We start from the raw sequence: 20,025 nt of genomic DNA on the forward strand, positions 1-20,025 counted from the left end.
ATGCTCATTGGAAGCAGGTGCTGGAATTGTCACTGGCTCTTTCTGAATCTTACAGATGCTGTCCCCAGAGCCTGCATTTCGGCATCTGGTTACACTGTACATGGTGGCAAATTTGACAGGTGCCCATCTCCCAACCCTTTGACCTCTACCTGCCCCCTCTCAGCACCTGCAGTGCATGAAGCCAGTGTCAGCACCTTTAGCACCCCAAGCTGCCCCACCTCCCACTTCCTGAGCCCAGTAGCAGGGGCTCAGGCATCGGTGGAGGAAAATGCTCTGCAGCTTTTGCAAACTGATATGGAAAAGAGAGTTTGGGATATGGTGGCTCACGTCTGTAATCCCAGCACTTTGTGTGGCCGAGGCAGGCAGATCACTTGAGGTTGGGAGTTCGAGACCAGCCCAGCCAATACGGTGAAATCCTGTCTCTACTAAAATACACAAATTAGTCGGGCGTGGTAGCATGCACCTGGAGTCCCAGCTACTCGAGAGGCTGCGGCAGAAGAATCGCTTGAACCCAGGAGGTAGAGGTTGCAGTGAGCCGAGATTGCGCCACTGCCCTCTAGCTTGGGTAACAGAGCAAGACTCCGACTCAAAACAAAAACAAACAAGAGTTTGGGAAGCTGAAAATTGGGGACTGTAAAAGTGTTCTGCAAGCCTTCAGTGCTGTCATCCCCCTGTGCGAGCCTCCGCCCACGACCAAGGTGGCTTTAGATCTCCCGTTCTGGGCCCATCTATGTCTCCCTCCACACCCTCAAACGCCATCCTAGGATTCTCCCCTGAGGAGCCTGATGCTGATGGAAAGGAGAAGGCTCAGCGCCGCTCACACCACACCTTGAGCTTCCAATCCAGTGGGAAAGACAGCTCTGGTCTGTGACACTGACTCAAATCCTTCCCTGGCCGGGAGGCTGTCGGTCCTGGGAGCAGCCCCAGCCAAACTCTGTCTGGGCCTTACAGGCAAGTCCTCCCAGCTGGGCACGCAGCCGGGGTGTGGAAAGTGTGTTGGGGGCCACTGATGCAGCTGCCCTCCCAAATGTGAGTCCGCTGAGCAGGACCCGGCCTCACTCCCACCTGCTTTCACTCATCCTGCCCTGGCAGTGCCCACTGAGCTCAGGTGAAGATGCCAATGAGCCCAGAATGTCACACAGGCCAGCCTGCTGCCAACTGCTCTCCTGACTCCCTGAGGCATGACCACAGCTCTGCTGGGTCACCGGGAACATCGCCGCCCCGGGGATGGAAAGGAAGAGAGTGTTGCTGTCTGAATCTCCGGTGCATGCTTTCCCCCCGCTTTTTGTTTGTTTGTTTGTTTTGTTTTTTGAGATGGAGTTTCATTCTTGTCACCCAGGCTGAAGTGCAGTGGTGCAATCTTGGCTCACTGCAACCTCCACCTTCCGGGTTCAAGTGATTCTCCTGCCTCAGCCTCCCAAGTAGCTGGGATTATAGGTACACACCACCATGCCTGGCTACTTCTTGTATTTTTAGTAGGGACGGGGTTTCACCACGTTGGCCAGGTTGGTCTCAAACTCCTGACCTCAGATGATCCACCCACCCCAGCCTCCCAAAGTGCTGGAATTACAGGCACGAGCCACCGCGCCCATTGTCCCCTCTCTACATCACACACCCAGTGCACAGCCTAGAATGCTCCCAGGACAGGGCCTTGCCCACTGGAGAGAATGGCCTAGGAAGCTTCTTTTCCTTTCCTGCACTACTTAGCATGCATTCAGAGGACATCCAAGGTCTGGGCTTGGGTGAAGTGGAATCCTGGGAAAATCACTTCCAGAATGATGCTGGGGAAGAGAAAGTGTTTATGGGAAGCATGTCCTGAATTGAAGTGAGGGGTGGAAATGTGGCCAAAGCCTTTCAGAATGCCCTCCATGTTCTCACCAGACTATCTACAGTTGGAAATTCCACCATTAGTGATTCATTCCTTTGGCTGACACCCCTGAAATCGTGTGATCTTCAGGATCAACAGAACTAATGAGGAGAGCAGATGCTGTTGTGCATTTGTTATCCTACTGCATCTTCAAGCAGCCCATAAAGTGCTGCCTTACTATACCCATTTAGCAGCTGAGAACACTGAGGCTCAGAGAGGTTAGGAAATTGATGAAAGCTCCCACAATGCTGGGGTCATGCTAGATTTGATCCCAAGTCCAGCAAGACACAGTCCCTCCCTCCAGGGGCTCCCAGGTCTGGGACTGGCGCAAGTAGCTGCATGATGAAGGACGAGGCTCCAAGCCGTGATGCGGGGGGGCAGGGAGCATGACAGGGAGCAGAAGGAAAGCCCCTAAGTCAGAGGAAGGCCAGAAGTTCCCCAATGCTGATGCCTGAGCTGAACTTTCAAGGATGAGTAGGAGTAAGTTGGGTGGACAAGGAGATCAACAGTTCCCACCAGCAGGACCAGCACCTCCAAAGATCCAGGGGCATGAAGGGGCAAGCTGTCCTGGGGAAATGCAAGCCCAGATGCCCAGGAGGAGGGGGCACAGGAGGTGCAGGTGTCAGACTGAGGAGTCAGCAGCTGCTATGGGGCCACTAAAGAAGTCCCAAGTCATCCAAATAAGAAAATAAGCCAAAGTATCTTAGAAGAAAAGAAGGAGAAGGAGAAGGAGAAGAGGAGGGGGAGGAGGAGGAAGAACAAGAAGAAAAACAACAACAACAACAAGAAGAAGAAGAAGAAGAGAGAGGAAGGGGAGGAGGAGAAGGAGGAAGAGGAAGGGGAGGAGGAGGAGGAAGGGGAGGAGGAGGAGGAAGGGGAGGAATGGGAGGAAAGGAGGGAGGGAAGGAGGAAGAGGAGGAGGAAAGAAGGAAGCAAAGAAGAAGGAGAAGTAGTCCCAAGTCTCTGGTCCCAGAAGGTGCTTTGGTGTCCATCAGCGTCTTGATACAGGATTTTATCTTGGCCTGACATGGTGCCATACCTTGGGAGGTCTCCTAAACAGCACCCCAGAACCCCCAGAACCCTCTCTCCCAGCCCCAGGCCCAGGCAGAGGTCAAGTTTTCAGTGTCTCTGTCCTCATTTGGGAGCAAGTCTCTCTCCAACCAGCCCTCCCCTGCAAAAGTTTCCCCACTGACCTCCAGCCCTGACCCCAGCTGGTGGGAAATATTTGGTGAGCTCCACAGGGCAGGCTTACCGAAGACAGCTTCCAGGCATTAGGAGTGCCTGTGTAGACATATAATGCTTGTGTAGACACACGTGTGCACACACATGCACATATACACGCACATACACGGGCAGGAGGACAAAAGCTATCCAGCATCTCCCAGCATGGAGGCAGTCTGGTCTGTGAAATGTGTCGAGATAATTTAATACTGGCTTGGACATATGGGGTTCCAGGTGCAGGAGCCCTGGAACCCACTGGAATGTGCTGTAGATAAGCATAAGGCATTCTGTCTGTGCCCACTCCACTCTGGTTGGGAGTCGCAGAATGAGGACCTCCTGATTTGAGACAGATTCTTTATCCAGAGAATCTGAGATTCCAATTCAGATCCTGGAGGTGGGCCTGCTACTCACCTCCCCAGTAAATGTCCAGGCAGCATTGGACAAAGATGCTGGCCCCGCCCTGATGGGGACTGAAGAACAGGTCCCCAGAAGCCTTGTTGTTGGGGTACTGGGCACTTCAGAGGTTGAGGGGACCTGGAACAGTCTCCCTAGATCCATGTGCCTTCCTTTTGGGGTACACCTGAGTAGCCTCTAACAGCCACTGATTGGCACCAAGACAGAATCCAAAGGTTGGTATCACAAACCTTAAGTATGGAACAGGGAGCAAGTGCCCAGGGACTGTTTGCCCCATCTTATGAATGAATGGCTCTTGTAATGTCTGTGGATTTTTGGAGATGGGAAGAAATGGCCAAGTAACAGCATCCTCATCCCCAACTGTACTGAGAACCAACTACGGTGGAACAGAACATCAGGGGCTGCGTGGGTGTGTGCCTCAGTTTCCCTCTACTGCCCCCAAACTGCCTACTCCAGGAGCTTCCCAAAAGGGAAGGGGAGATGAGGAGATAGGCATGCAAATGCCCATTTGGAGATTTTCAGCTACTCTGGCCATGATCCCATTTCAGAGCACACCAGACAGGAAGGGCAAAGAGGTCGCATCATGAGTGCCAAATTGATTGGTACTGGCTGCCCAGAACACAGTGCTGGGAAGAATTCTGACATCACCCACGTGCTGCACTTGATTGGTGATGTCTGCCATGGTCACAGCCATTCACCATCCCTCATCTACAAGCTGGGCTGTCCCCTTTCCCTGAACGGGAGACAATTCGCCAACCTGGACTTTGGTAGCAGAGAGGGAGGCCCTGGCCACCCAGGTATGAACAAGCCACAGGACTCCTTGCCAGATTCCTCAGGACCTTTGAAACACAGATTGGCCCGTCATTCCCCAATTTTCCAGGACCACGCCTGCTTCCTTTTCTGAAGATGTTAATGTTGCTTGTATTAGGAAACACTCATCTAAAATAGAAACACATTACAGGGTTAATTTCTCCTCTGTGAGAATGGCTAAATGCTTGCTTTCTCGCTGGGGACTCGAGGGACGATCTGGTCATCACCAGAAGTCACCTCAGAGCCATCAAGAACTCTACCCAATGAAGGGAAGACAGGCCTTCGCGCTGTGCTCTGGGTTAACGTTGGCAAAAACGCTTCCTGTGGTGCTGCACTCCTAAAGCCCAAGTGACCTCTGGAGTCTGGGTCACCTCATTTGGACACCTTGGTGTGCAGGGTGCTGGGCAGATAGAGGTACCTCCAGATGGCATAGTAGTGGGTACCAGCACCAAATGCTACAAAGAGATGCCAGATGGCGTGGGCAAAGGGGATCCTCCCGTCACTCTTGAAGAAGACCATGCCCAGGCAGTAGAAGACCCCTCCGGTCACCAGCTCCCAGATGCCCTCGGTGTTGGGCTGTCGGCAAGGACAAGGGTGGGGCACAGGTCAGAGGGGCAGCCACTGTGGCTGGAAGTACCAGCCAGTCCCCACCACCCAAAACTAACAGACACACAGGTGGCAAACCAGCCCAGACTCCCAGGTGGGAAGCCTCAACACTGATATGCCAGCGATTCTCCCCAGACTAGTTCTTAGATGTCCCATTTCTATTAAAATCTCACCAATTTTTTTTTTTTTTTTTTTGAGACGGGGTCTCAGTCTGTTGCCCCGGCTGGAGTGCAGTGGTACAAGCGTAGCTCACAGTAGCCTCCAACTCCAGAAACAATCCTCCTGCCTCAGCCTCCTCAGTAGCTGGGACTATAGATATCCCATGGTGCCACCATGCCTGGCTAATTTTATTTTATTTTTGGAGATGGGGGCATCTCACTATGTTGCCCAGGCTGGTCTCAAACTCCTGGCCTCCAGTGATTCTCCCACCTCGGCTTCCCAAAGTGCTGGCATTACAGGGGCGAGCCACCACACTCAGCCTCAAATAATATTTGTATAACTTACCTGTTTTTGTTTTTGTTTTAAGATGCAGTTGCTCTTTTGCCCAGGCTAGAGTGCAGTAGCAAGATCTCGGCTCACTGCGACCTCTACCTCCCGGGTTCAACCCATTCTCCTGCCTCAGCCTCCTGAGTAGCTGGAACTACAGGTGTGCACCACCATGCCCAGCTAATTTTTGTATTTTTAGTAGAGATAGGGTTTCACCATGTTGGCCAGGCTGGTCTCAAACTCTTGACCTCAGGTGATCTGCCCACCTTGGCCTCCCAAAGTGGTGGGATTATAGGTGTGAGCCACTACGCCTGGCCTATAGCTTATCTTTTGTAAAAATGTAATACATCTGGGTATATACACAAATAATTGAAAGCAGGGTCTTGACACATATTTGCACACCCATGTTCATAGCAGCATAATCACAACAACAAAAGGAGGAAGCAACCCAGGGGTCCACCAAGGAATGAATGGATAAACAAAACGAGCTCGAGGCCAGGCGCCTCACGGTGGCTCACGCCTATAATCCCAGCACTTTGGGAGGCTAAGGAGGGCAGATCATGAGGTCAGGAGTTCGAGACCAGCCTGGGCAACATGGTGAAACCCCGTCTCTACTAAAAATACAACAATTAGACAGGAGTGGTGGCGCATGTCTGTAATCCCAGCTACTCAGGAGGCTCAGGCATGAGAATCATTTGAATCTGGGAGTTGGAAGTTGCGGTTAGCCAAGATCATGCCACTGCATTCCATGCTGGGTGACAGAGTAAGACTCTGTCTCAAAAAATAAAATAAAATAATGAGGACAGGACAGAGTTATAGTTTGCAGAGATGCAAAACGTTCTGAAGATGGTTGGTGGTGATGGTCGCATGACAATGTGACTGTGCTTACTGCCACTGAACTGAATATTTTACCACAAGTTTTTAAAGTAATGGCATGGCAAAAAAAAAAAAAAAGAGAGAGAGGTAGAGAAAATAATTTTTGTTTTGCTTCATGGCAAAAAATATTTAGAGAAAAAAAACATGGTAGGAAAAAAGTAGTAGTCCTGGCCCCCGGATGTGAGTACTATTAACATGAGTTGCTCTTAATAAAAGAAACTCTCTGCAGGGCACGGTAGCTACGCCTGTAATCCCAGCACTTTGGAAGGCCAAGGTGGGCTTAAGCCCAGGAGATCGAGACCAGCCTGGGCAATATAGTGAGACTCCCATCTCTAAAAAAAAAAAAAAAAAGAAGAAGCAGCAGAAAAAGAAACACTCATAGGATAGGAGGGAATTGAGCAAGAAGAACCTGCCAAGCCCTCACCAGGCCAGGAATTCAAGACTATTCTAGGCAACATAAGGAGATCCTGCCTCTACAAAAAAAAAAAAAAAAATTGTTCTTTTGAAACAGAGTTTCACTCTTGTAGCCCAGGCTGGAATGCAGTGGTGCGATCTCAGCTCACTGCAACCTCTGCAACCTGAGTTCAAGAGATTCTCCTGCCTCAGCCTCCAGAGTAGCTGAGACTATAGGTGTGCACCACCTCTGGCAAATTTTTTTTTTTTTTTAGAGATGGGTCTTGCTGTGTTGCCCAGGCTGGTCTCAAACCCCTGGACTCAAACTATCCTCCCACCTCAGCTTCCCAAAGGACTGGATTATAGGCATGAGCCACTGTGCCTGGCCTACTGCCTCTTTAGACAAGACATGCCAGGCCTCAGTTTCCCCACCTGCCATAGGAGAGTGTGACAATCTCAACAGCCAAGTCCAGCCCAGACACTCTTGGTCCCTTGCAGGGACCCATCCATGCAGGGCTGGCAGCACTTACCATGGAGAGGATGACCAGGGCAGGGAAGAAGCCCATCACGATGTAGCAGAGAAGCTCCACAAGCTTGTACCTGGCAGGAAGACAAGCCATGCCAGCCTTAGGACATGCCTCCCCACAAGGAAACCGCACACAGCTCCGTGTTCCTGGGGAAGAGGGAACACTCTGACCAGAACAGTGAGAAGAAAGGACGCTTTCTCTGCCCAGCACGACTTGGCTCAGATTTCACCCAGCTACATCCAACAGGTGCTGGCAGTTGTGTGACCTTGGGTACTTTCCCTCCCTGAGACTCAGTTTCCACATCTGTGAAATGCATGCTGGTGCCACAGCAGGGATTACAAACATTGGGCATAGCACACACGGGCACTTCCTATGCTCAGCCCATGGCAGACATCACTATTCGATCCCAGCATCTCTTCCCATAGGGCCCAAGCAGCCACTTCCAATCGAGCTGGGTTGCTGCAGCAACCGAAGCCTCTTTGCTGTCCCTGGACTAAATGACTTCCAGAGGTTCCTGGGCTCTGAGACTGCAGAAAGTCTGTTATTCTCTTTTGCTTCTATCATCCTGTTTCTATAATAATCCCACTGAATTATTTCCATCCCCATCACTCGGCAGAATGGGGATACAGAGAGTGTGGCTCTTTCAGGACCTCTCCCTTCATCTCTAATAATTTAGGGAGGGCAGATGGCATGTGACCACCCCCACCCCACCCCGGTTCAATGGGGCTGGGAACCTGTGTTTTTTATTGTTTGTTTGTTTTTGAGACAGAGTCCCCCTCTGTCGCCCAGGCTGGAGTGCAGTGGCGCAATCTTGGCTCACTGCAACCTCCACCTCCCGGGTTCAAACCATTCTCCTGCCTCAGCCTCCTGGTTAGCTGGGATTACAGGCGCCCATCACCATGCCCGGCTAATTTTCACATTTTTAATAGAGACAGGGTTTCATCATGTTGGTCAGGCTGGTCTCAAACTCCTGACCTCAAGTGATCCTCCTTCTTCGCAGATCACTCGGCCACCCAAAGTGCTGGGATTACAGACGTGAACCACCACGCCTGGCCACCTATGATGTCTTTTTGATAACTTCAAGTTGACCCTAGGGGCTGCAAGACCTGGTGGCCACCCATGAGCCTGAATGGCATGACAGCCAGCGCTGTGCTCTCACGACTATGGCATCATCCTGGGCTCTCAACTGCCCAGGAGTACTGCCCAGGAGGTTGGAGCATCTAAGGGAATCCCGCCACCCTGCAGCCCCCAGGCCCGGCTTACCGCTCATGGAAGAAGAAGACATAGATGGTGCCCACGGAAGCCATAATCCAGACCATCCAGCGCATGTGGGAGGCCCAGGGGCCCAGCTCCCGAAGGTTCAGCCTGGGAGAGAGAGAGCCAAGGCCATGGCCCTGAGGAGGGCCCACCAAGACCCCAGCCCTTGAGGACTGGCCTGTCACAGGAAATGGACCCCAAGGAAGTCCTGTCACCCGTCACTTCGCGGCTGGGACATGGGCGCTCACAGGAAGACAGGTGAACAGGCAGAAAGTGCGCTAGATAACTTGAAGCAGCAAGCAATGATTAGAGGAAAATTAGTAAAATTGATAATATCTAGAAGAAAAGGTAAGCAGCACCTCAAACTGGCAGGATGATGAACAGGTAAAGCCTGTTTGGCGGGAATTGTGCATTCTCCATCACTGCAGTTCCAGCAGCTAACCAAAGCAACGCTGTTTTGTTTTGTTTCGCTTATTTTTTTGAGATGTAGTCTCTATCTGTGCCCCAGGCTAAAGTATAGTGGCACAATCCCAGCTCACTGCCACCTCCACCACCTGGGTTCAAGCGATTCCCCTGCCTCAGCTTCCCGAGTAGCTGGGATTACAGGCACCCACCGCCACGTCCGGCTAATTTTGTATTTTTAGTAAAGATGGGGTTTCTCCATGTTGGCCAGGCTGGTCGCGAACGCCTGACCTCAGGTGATCCACCCACCTTGGCCTCCCAAATGCTGGGATTACAGACCTAAGCCTCCGCGCCTGGCCTCCAATCCTTTGTTAATAATTATTTTAAGAGACAGGGTCTTGCTACTTGAGAAGCTGAGGCGGGAGGATTGCTTAAGCCTGGGAGGGCGAAGCTGCAGTGAGCCATGATCACACCACTGCACTCCAGCCTGGGCAACAGAGTGAGACCCTGTCTCAAAAAAAATTTTAAATAATAATAATTTAAAAATGAAAAATATGAGGAAGATCTGTTTTTACCAACATAGATAGATCTCTAAGCTATATTGTGAGGTATTTGGTAGGTAGGGGGTATGAACCAAGAATGAGATGACTAATATTGTGTGTATGTATAAAGAGAGAACAGTCGGCCAGGCACGGTGGCTCACGCCTGTAATCCCAGCACTTTGGGAGGCCAAGGCGGGCGGATCACGAGGTCAGGAGATTGAGATGATCCTGGCTAACACAGTGAAACCCTGTCTCTACTGAAAATACAAAAACAAAATTAGCCAGGCATGGTGGCGGGTGCCTGTAGTCCCAGCTACTCGGGAGGCTGAGGCAGGAGAATGGTGTGAACCCGGGAGGCGGAGCTTGCAGTGAGCCGAGATGGCTCCACTGCACTCCAGCCTGGGCGACAGAGCGAGACTCCGTCTCAAAAAAAAAACAAAACAAAAGAGATAACTGTCAATGCACAGAAAAAGATCTGAACCTCGTCCCATGTGGTTTTGTCTGGAAAGGTGTAATTAATAGTGGTGATGATTGCAGAAGAGGGTCCTTTAGGTTTTTTCTGGAATGAATTTCTATTTTTTTTTTTTTTTTTTTTGAGATGGAGTCTTACTCTGTCACCCAGGCTGGAGTGCAGGGGCGTGATCTCAGCTCACTGCAACCTCTGCCTCCCGCGTTCAAGTGATTCTCCTGCCTCAGCATCCAGAGTAACTGGGATTACAGATGCACCACCATGCCTGGCTAATTTTGGTATTTTTAGTAGAGACGGGGTTTCATCATGTTGGCCAGGCTGGTCTCGAACTCCTGACCTCAGGTGATCTGCCCGCCTCACCCTCCCAAAGTGCTGGGATTACAGGCGTGGGCCACCGCACCTGGCCTGGAATAAATTTCTGAAATGAGAATGTGTTACGTACAACTTCTGCCAAAAAAAGTGACCTGCATGGAGTCTGTCATTATAAAGAAGTTAAGTAACACTGAAAAGTTTAAGAGTAAAAAATAATAACCCGTCTCATTACCTAAAATAACCATCAGTGAACATCATTCGAGATATCCTTCCAAGTAGACCTAAAAATAGGCCACCAGGTAGAAGGATAGGACGGGATGAAGGGAAAGGAGAAAGGGTGAGAATTAAGTTATGCACATCATTTTTAATTAGAAGTATTACATTTAATTTTAACTTGACTTTAAAAGAAGAAAATGGACACTTAAAAATTTTGCTGAAATTCAAACAAATGTTTTTTCACCATAAAATTCACTTGGATTCTGAAGTTAAGATAAATTATGTAGCACAAAAAAATTGAATTTTCAGCCGGGCGCAGTGTCTCATGCCTGTAATCCCAGCACTTTGGGAGGCCAAGGCAGGTGGATCACCTGTGGTCAGGAGTTCAAAACCAGCCTGGTCAAAATGGTGAAACCCCATCTCCACTGAAAATACAAAAATTAGTTGGGTGTGGTGGCGGAAGCCTGTAATTCCAGCTACTTGGGAGGCTGAGGCAGGAGAATTGCTTGAACCCGCGAGGCAGAGTTTGCACTGAGCCAAGATCACACCATTGAGTTCCAGCCTGGGCGATGAGAGTGAAACTCCATCTCGGGGGGGAAAAAAAAAGTTGGATTTTTAAAATTACATGTTTCGGGTTCTTGTTTGTTTGTTTTTTTAGAGACAGGGCTCACTCTCCCAGGCTGGAGTGTGGTGGCACAATCATAGCTCACGGCAGCCTCGATTTCCTGGGCTCAAGCGATCCTCCTGTCTCAGCCTCCTGAGTAGCTGGGAACACAGGCACACGCCATCACAAACTAGTTTCTTTCAAACACTATTCATGGATATGGGATTCTTGGACTTCTTTCACGTGTGACAATGGTGCCTATTGTTTTTATGGCTGCATGACAACCCCATTTGATAGTTTATTCCGAAGTCTATCTTTGGGAAATGATTAGAAGTGTCTCCACTGTGTGTCAGCATTAAATGGTGCTGTGGTCACATTCAGAAGCCAGCTTGTTTTTTTCACTTTGCAAATAATTTATTTTTTCAGTCTCAGTGCCTGAAGAATTTGTCTCTTTCTTTCATTTCCATCAGCTTCTCTCTGATTGCTCTAATTTTGGCTTTTTGAAAATGTCTGTATTCTCCCTGATTATGTAAAATCTTCAGTATTTATTTGGTTTTTGGTTTGTTTCTTTTTCCCCCATAAAGAGAGGGAGCTGGGGGTTCTGTTTGTGACAATACGCTCAGATACCAGCACAGGGCCTGGCACAGGGCAGTGCCCAGTCAATCACAGCCGGGGTAAAGGTAAAGAAGAGAGACTCAGGCTGGGCGCAGGGGCTCACACCTGTGATCCCAGCACTTTGGGAAGCCGAGGCAGGCGGATCACCTGAGGTCAGGAGTTTGAGACCACCCTGGCTGACGTGGTGAAACCCCATCTCTACTAAAAATACAAAAATTAGCGGGGTGTGGTGGCACATGCCTGTAGTCCCAGCTACTCAGGGGGCTGAGGCAGGAGAATCGTTTGAAACCGGGAGGTGGAGGTTGCATTGAGTCGAGATCACGCCACTACGCCCGGCTGAAAATCCAATTTCCCTGTGCTTTACATAATTTATCTTAACTTCAGAATCCAAGTGAATTTTATGGTGAAAATTCTGGGCAAGAGAACAAGACTCCATCTCAAAAAACATAAACAAAACAAAAAATAAAATCAAAATAAATATATACTTATAAAATGTGGCCACTGCAGTGGCTCATGCCTGTACTCCCAACACTTTGGGAGACCGAGGCAGGAGGATGGCCTGAGGCCAGGAGTTCAGGACCAGTCTGGGCTACATAGTGAGACCCATCTCTACAAAAATAAAAACATTAGCCAAGCATGGTGGCTTGCACCTGCAGTCCCAGCTACTTGGGAGGCTGAGGCGGGAGGATCACTTGAGCCCAGGAGCTGGAGGCTGCAGTGAACTATGATCACAACACTGCACTCCAGCATAGGCAATAGAGCAAGACCCTGTCTCTAAAAAAAAATTTTTTTTAATTTAAAAGCTATATTAAATAAATTAAATATTAAGTAAATATAAATATAAGTATATATGTATATATATATGCATGTGTATGCATGTCTGTCTATTACACATATTTATATATATGTGCATATATATAGACACATGCATACATATGTACATATTAATATTTGCTTTTTTGGATGGGCGTGGTGGCTCACACCTATAATCCAAACACTCTGGGAGACAGAGGTGGGGAGATCACTGGAGGTTAGGAGTTCAAGACCAGCCTGGCCAACATGGTGAAACACCGTCTCTACCAAAAATACAATAATTAGCTGGGCTTGGTGGCGCACGCCTGTAATCCAGCTACTCAGGAGGCTGAGGCAGGAGAATCGCTTGTACCGGGGAGGCAGAAGTTGCAGTGAACCAAGATCTCGCTACTGCGCTCTAGCCTGGGTGACAGAGTGAGATTCTGTCTCAGAATTCTCAGAAAGAAAAAAATGATGTATATATTTGCTTTTTCTGCATAAAATAACTCAAGAAGGACACGCAAGAAAGTGGGTATAAGCAGCTGCTTCCAGGAAGGAGAAAAGTGTGGCGGAAAGCTGTTCACCTAACTCCTCTGCGCCAGGTCAACATATTACCCAGCCAAATAGAAAAATAAATTCAAACAATGAAAAGAAAGGCTGCCAAGCATTTGCTGAGCGGTGGGACAGTACTCACCAGGGTGCGTAGGAAGCCGCTATGAAGAAATAGATGACCATCCGGTCGAACATGTGTAGACAGTGTTCCACCATCCTAGGGTGGCAGAGAAGCCGGCGGTCACAGCCCCTGCACAGAGGGAAGGGCCAGTGCCCCCAGAACTATGCCCTGGGCTGATCGTGCCTGCCTACAGGTTAGCGGGGCTGGGTTCCTCTATCTAGCCAGGACCCCTTGGGCCTCAGAATCCCCATCTGTAAGTGACCAGGGCAGTGGTCTTCAAACAAGGCTCCTTATCATCACCCTAGGGCTGCATGGAGACACCTTGCCTCCGGGATTCCACTGAAGGCCTTGTGCCCCTGCAAGTAAGGATCGGACATCCTCCTTCACACATTTTTTTTTTTTTTTTTTTTTTTTTTGAGACAAAGTCTCACTCTGTCTCCCAGGCTGGAGTACAGTGGCACGATCTCAGCCCACTGCAACCTCTGCATCCCGGATTCAAGCCATTTTCTTGCCTCAGCCTTCCAAATAGCTGGGATTACAGGCACCTACCACCATTCCCAGCTAGTTTTTGTATTTTTAGTAGAGACGGCGTTTCGCCATGTTGGCCAGGCTGGTCTCAAACTCCTAACCTCCAGTGATCCACCTGCCTCGGCCTTCTAAAGTGCTGGGATTACAAGCGTGAACCACTGCACCCGGCCATCCTCCCATACTTTAATCAGAGCCATTATGCATTTCTGCTTTATATACTGGGTTTTTCCAAAGATTTATAATGGGGAAAGAATTCTGTGGAGAATGTGCAAAAATGGCCAGACAGAGTGGCTCACACCTGTAATTCCAGAGCTTTCAGAGGCTAAGGCAAGAGAATTGCTTGAGCTCAGAAGTTGGAAACCAGCCTGGGCAACATAGTGAGACCTCATCTCCACTAAAAATTAGAAAGATCAGCCAGGCATAAGAGTGCATGCCTGTACGCCTAGTTACTCCAGAGGCTGAGGCAGGAGGATCTCTTGACCCTGGGAGGTTGAGACTACACTGAGCCATGTTTGTGCCACTGCACTCCAGTCTGGGGAACAGAGTTAGATCCAGTCTCAGAAAAAAAAAAAAAAAAAAACACTCCAAAAACTACTAAATTCCGTGCCCCTCAAGACTGTCTGGGAGCTGACATTCTAATGCTGGAAGAACTTAGTGGTTCAGATCCGAGTTCTGGAGCCAGAAGGCCTGGGTTTGAATTCCAGCTCTACTCTTCAGGAGTACATAACCTTGAGCAAGTTACCTATTCGCTCTAGATCTCAGCTTCCTTCTCTGTAAAATACGGAGAATGACAGCAACCTGACACGGGGCTGTAGGGAGGATTAAATTAGCTAATATTCAGTGCAGTATATAGTAAGTGTTCAATAAATACCAGCTGTTTTGGCCGGGTGTGGTGGCTCATGCCTGTAATCCCAGCACTTAGGGAGGCCATGGTGGGGGATCACCTGAGGTCAGGAGTTTGAGACCAGCCTGGCTAACATGGTGAAACCCTGTTTCTACTAAAAATACAAAATATTAGCTGAGCGTGGTGGTGAGTGCCTGTAATCCCAGCGACTAGGGAAGCTGAGGCAGGAGAATTGCTTGAGCCTGGGAGGCGGAGGTTGCAGTGAGTCAAGATCATGCCATTGCACTCCAGCTTGGGCAACAAGAGTGAAACTCTGTCTCAAAATAAATAAATAAATAATAAAAATAAATAAATAACCATTTTTATGATGACCTCACCTTGTATAGTGAGCGATAACCCTCAATACATGGGACTGTCATGGTGCCAACCACCACAGTGGTGCCCAATGAGTCACACCCCTGGTATTCACACACTGGGACTCTCCCCTCCCAAAACAAATAAGGTAAACTCAGGGAACCACTAGGACATTGCAGAAATGATGGTGTATGGTTCCTAAGGCCAGATCATAAAAGACATTACAGCTTCTGTCTTGTTCTGTTAAGTTGCTAAGTTTGGGGGAAACAAGCTCCCATGTGGCTGTGAAGACACAGCCACACTACAACCCAGCACTAACTCACCAGCCAAGTGAGGGGGCTTAGACTCTCCAGCCCCAGTCAAGCCATCAGATGACAGCAGCCCCAGCCAACCTCTGACTACAGGAAACACCACGGACTGGAGCCACACAGCTAAAGCTCTCAAATTCCTAACCCCTTGAGGCTTTGAGAGAGAGTAAGTGTTTCTTGTTATTTTAAGCCACAATGCTCTGGCATACTTCGTTACAAAGCAATCACTGACCTGTACAAACTGTGGTTCTGTCTAGCAAAGTGCAGCCCTGAACAAATTTGACAAATGATTGTATGCACGGCTCAACTGCATGTCTTCCTAGAAATTAAAGGGAGTGGCATACAGCTTTATGGGGGGCCTGGATTCCTAGAGTCAGTTTGGGTTGAATGTGGCTGCTATGCAACCTTGAGCAAATAAGGTTTCTTTTCTTTTTCTTTTTCTTTTTCTTTTCTTTTCTTTCTTTCTCTCTTTCTTTCTTTCTTTCTTTCTTTTTTTTTTTTAAAGACAGATTTTCACTCCGTTGCCCAAGTCAGAGTGCAGTGGCACTATCTCAGCTCACTGCAACCTCCACCTACCAGGTTCAAGCAATTCTCGTGCCTCAGCCCCCTGAGTAGCTGGGATTATGGGTGTGTGTCAGACACCGTGCCTCGCTAATTTTTGTATTTTTAGTAGAGACAGGGTTTCACCATGTTGGCCAGGCTGGTTTCAAACTCTTGACCTCAAGTGATCCTTCCACCTCGGCCACCCAAAATGCTGGGATTTCAGGCATAAGCCACCTTGCCTGGCCTCGCTGTAATTTTTTTTTTTTTTTAATCAAAACTAGCCAAACGCAGTGGCTCACATTTGTAATCCCAGCACTTTGGGAGGCCAAGGAGGGCAGATCGCCTGAACCTAGGAATTCAAGACCAGCCTGGGCAACATGATGAAACTCCATCTCTACAAGAAATACATAAAATTAGCTAAATGCGGTGGTGCATGCCTGTAGTCCCAGCTACTCAGGAGGCTGAGATAGGAGGATCGCTTGAGCCCTGGAAGTGGAGGTGAACCGAGATGAACCGTTACCATACTCCAGCCTGGGTGACAGAGTGAGACCCCATCTCAAAAAAAATAAAAAATAAATAAATAAATAAAAATCGAAAATGTAAAACTCAGGGATTCTAATGCCTACATTGCAGAATTAGTGAAAAGATTAGGGAATGGCACCTGTAGCTTGCCTGGAACAAAGCCCAGAGGGGAGCTGGCCCGTCATGACCACCCTGCAGCCAGCAAGGGCTTTTCTCTTGCTCCTCTCAGAAGCGAGCAAACCAAGCCAGGCGTGAAGGCTCATCCCTGAAACCCCAGCACTTTGGGAGGCTGAGGCGGGTGGATCACTAGAGCCCATGAGTTGGAGACCAGCCTGGGCAACATGGTGAAACCTCATCTCTACAAAAAGATACAAAAATTAGCCAGGCATGATGGCACACACCTGTGATCTCAGTGCCTCAGGAAGCTGAGGCAGGAGGATTGCTTGAGCCCTGGAGGTGGAGGCTACAGTGAACCAAGACTCTACCACTGCACTCCAGCCTGGGCAACAGATTGAGACTCTTTCTCAAAAAAAAAAAAAAAAAAAAAAAGTTGGCCAGGCACAGTGTTGGCCAGGCGCAGTGGCTCACACCTGTAATCCCAACACTTTGGGAGGCCAAGGTGGGTGGACCATCTGAGGTCAGGAGTTTGAGACCAGCCTGGCCAACATGGAGAAACTCCATCTCTACCAAAAAAAAAAAAAATACAAAATTTAGCTGGATGTGGTGGTACACACTGTAGTCCCAGCTACTCGGGAGGCTGAGGCAGGAGAATTGCTTGAACCCAGGAAGCAAAGGTTGCAATGAGCTGAGATAGCACCACTGCACTCCTGCCTGGGCTACAGAGTGAGACTCTATTTCAAAAAAAATAATAATAATAGGTGAGCAAACCAGGCTCCCCTGGGCGAGGTGGTCTGCCCCAAAGAGACCCAACTGCAGCCTGTGTAAGGCAGGGCCTGTGCCTCCTGCAAAGCCAGCCTGTGGGTCACCTACCCCAGCCCCTCCCAGCTCAGCAGAGAATGTCACTAGGCAGACTGGATGTCCTGGTTCACCCCCCGGGCCGCCATGGGTCCCCCTGCCCCGACCCCCTACCCGGCATGGGTCCCCTCTGGGCAGGAGGCACCTGAGGTGGCTCTTCTTCCAGGAGATGGTGTGAAACACGGTGGACACCACGAAGAGGCCGCAGAGGCCAAGGCCGTAGATCCAGGCAGAGATGGTCTCCCAGTCATCGTCTGACAGGAAGTACAGGTTGGAGCTGCCCAGGATGCTGGGGATGATCCAGAACTGGAGGGGCAGGGACGGCGGGGACAGGTGCAGCAGCTGCGCGGCTCAGAGCACGCCTCCTGCCCCTTCCCCGGCTGAGCTGCCCAACGTGGCAGCACTCGTCTCTTGAAATGTGGTCAGTGCCACTGAAGAATGGAATCATTTTATTTTACTTTAATGGATTCAAGTGTAAATTTCCTTCCTTCCTTCCTTCTTTGCTTCCTTCCTTCCTTCCTTTCCTCCCTCCTTCCTTTCCTTTCCTTCCTTCTTTTCATCCTTCCATCCTTCCTTCCTTCCGTCCTCCGTTCTTTCCTTCCTCTCCTTTCCCTTTTCCACTTTTCTTTCCTTTCCTTTTTTCTTTTCTTTCTCTTTTCCTTTCCTCCTTCTCCTCCCTCCCTCCCTCTCTCTGTTCCTCCCTCCCTCCCTCCCTCCCTCCCTTACTTCCTTCCTTCCTCCCCCAGGCTAGAGTGCAATGGTACAATCACAGTTCACTGCAGCCTCAACATCCTGGGCTCAAGTGATCCTCCCACCTTGGCCTCCCAAGTAGCTGGGACTACAGGCACACACCACCATAACTGGCCAATTTTTACATTTTTTATAGAGATGGGGTCTGGCTATAATGCCCAGGCTGGTCTTGAACTCCTAACCTCAGGCGATCCTCCCACCTTGGCCTCCAAAGGACTGGGATTATAGGTGTGAGCCACCATTCCCAGCCTCAGGTGTCAATTTCAACAGCCACATGGGGCCAGTGGCTGCCAACCTGGACAGTGCAGGTCTAGATACTTGATTCAAATATCTCAAAGGGGTCCATGTAGGAAACAGTCAAAGACCACGTACAGGGAGTGGCCGCCCCCACCACACCCCAGCCCCTCTCTGGGACACCACACAGAGAAGTATGATGTGCCACATGTCACACATCATCATCACAGATGTCCTGACCTCATCTGCTTGGACTGCCCTGAAGGAAGAGCCCAGCCCTGAGCAGCACAGGCGCCCAGGTACCATTCAGTTTGTAAACGGGTTTAAATAGTGGATGGTGGCCGGGTGCGGTGGCTCACACCTGCAATCCCAGCACTTTGGGAGGCTGAGGCGGGTGGATCACGAGGTCAGGAGATCAAGACCAGCCTGGCCAATATGGTGAAACCCCGTCTCCACTAAAAAATACAAAAAATTAGCCAGGCATGGTGGCACGCGCCTGTAATCCCAGCTACTCAGGAGGCTGAGACAGGAGAATTGCTTGAACCCGGAAGGTGGAGATTGCAGTGAGCTGAGATCGTGCCACTGCACGCCAGCCTGGTGACAGAGCAAGACTCCATCTCAAAAAAAAATTTATTTTTAAGTAGTGGATGGTCCACCATGATTCACTGGAGAGAATGGAATCTCCAAATCCTCTGCCTTTATAGGTGCATGGCCTGGCCCTTCCCAGCCCCTCTACTCTGCTTTTCCCTACTCTCCCTCCTGCTCTGCCCCAAGTCACTATGCCTTGGCCTTCCTGGCCTTTGTCCAGTTGTCCCAACACTTTCCTGCCTCGGGGGCTCTGCACATGCTGTTCCCTTGTCCTCAACATGCTGTTCCCTTCACTCCCTGGGAGATTGGCTCCTAGTCATCCTTCAGCAGCTGGTTAATATCACTCTGGTAGGAGCACCTGCTCTGTCCTTTGACTGACGCAGGCCTCTCCTGTTGTCTATAGCACCTGGTGCCCTCTCTCCCTGGCAGCCCCCACATCTTATATGATAGACTTACTTAATCATTATTTCCCCCACACAACACGAGCTGCACAGGGTCACCAGTGCACGGTGGGCACCTAACAAATATATACTGAGGGAGGCAGGTAGGAAGGAAGGAATGCTGGAAGAGCCCTTTTGGGAAGAAGTGGGCAAGTCAGGGCCTGGTGCAGTGGCTCACACCTGTAATGCCAGCACTTTGGGAGGCCAAGGTGGGTGGATCACTTGAGGTCAGGAGTTCGAGACCAGTCTAGCCAACATGACAAAACCCCGTCTCTACTTTAAAAAAAAAAAAAAAAAAAAAAAGCCAGGCGTGGTGGCAGGTGCCTGTCTGCTAGTCAGGAGGCTGAGGCAGGAGAATCACTTAAACCCAGGAGGCAGAGGCTGCTCTGAGCCACGATCACACCACTGCACTCCAGCTTGGGTGACAGAGAGAGACTCTGTCTCAAAAGAAATAAATAATTTTAAACATTTTTTAAAGAAAAGTAGGCAGTGAGAATTCAGTCCCAACAATGTGCATCCTCCAGGACTCACTGAAAAGCAATCTGTCTGCAAAATCAGCCCAGGTGAGTCCCAAAGGAAGGAGGTGTCCTGCTAGCTTCCCCGACATCCAGGCTGGGCACCTGGATGTCGGGGCTGGATGGGGACAGGTCAACAGCAACGCACCAGAATGGGATGGCTCCTTAATAAGAGGCCATCAGCCACCTACATGTCCATCTGCACATGACAGACTGAACATCAACAGGGAAGATAGAAGCCTTGCTGTAGACGATGAAATTATAACTTTAAAAAATCATTTCTGGCCAGGTGTGGTGGTTCATACCTGTAATTCCAGCACTTTGGGGGGCCAAGGCCAGGAG

At 49.7% G+C, this 20,025-nt stretch overlaps 1 protein-coding gene across 1 annotated transcript in view; it reads right to left on the reverse strand.

Annotated features, from left to right (window-relative positions):
• Positions 1–3,277: 3,277 nt before the first annotated feature.
• Positions 3,278–20,025, reverse strand: part of MMD2 (monocyte to macrophage differentiation associated 2) — a 50,706-nt gene continuing 33,958 nt past the window's right edge. The window contains exons 3-7 of the mRNA XM_028845530.2: positions 17,302–17,462; positions 13,104–13,178; positions 8,464–8,565; positions 7,204–7,273; positions 3,278–4,888 (exon numbers count right to left, since the gene is read on the reverse strand). Coding sequence (XP_028701363.2) covers positions 4,685–4,888; positions 7,204–7,273; positions 8,464–8,565; positions 13,104–13,178; positions 17,302–17,462 — 612 coding nt within the window. The 3' untranslated portion in view covers positions 3,278–4,684. The remainder of the gene's footprint in view (positions 4,889–7,203; positions 7,274–8,463; positions 8,566–13,103; positions 13,179–17,301; positions 17,463–20,025) is intronic.

This window comes from Macaca mulatta, chromosome 3 (assembly GCF_049350105.2).
Source record: "Macaca mulatta isolate MMU2019108-1 chromosome 3, T2T-MMU8v2.0, whole genome shotgun sequence".
NCBI lineage: Eukaryota > Metazoa > Chordata > Mammalia > Primates > Cercopithecidae > Macaca > Macaca mulatta.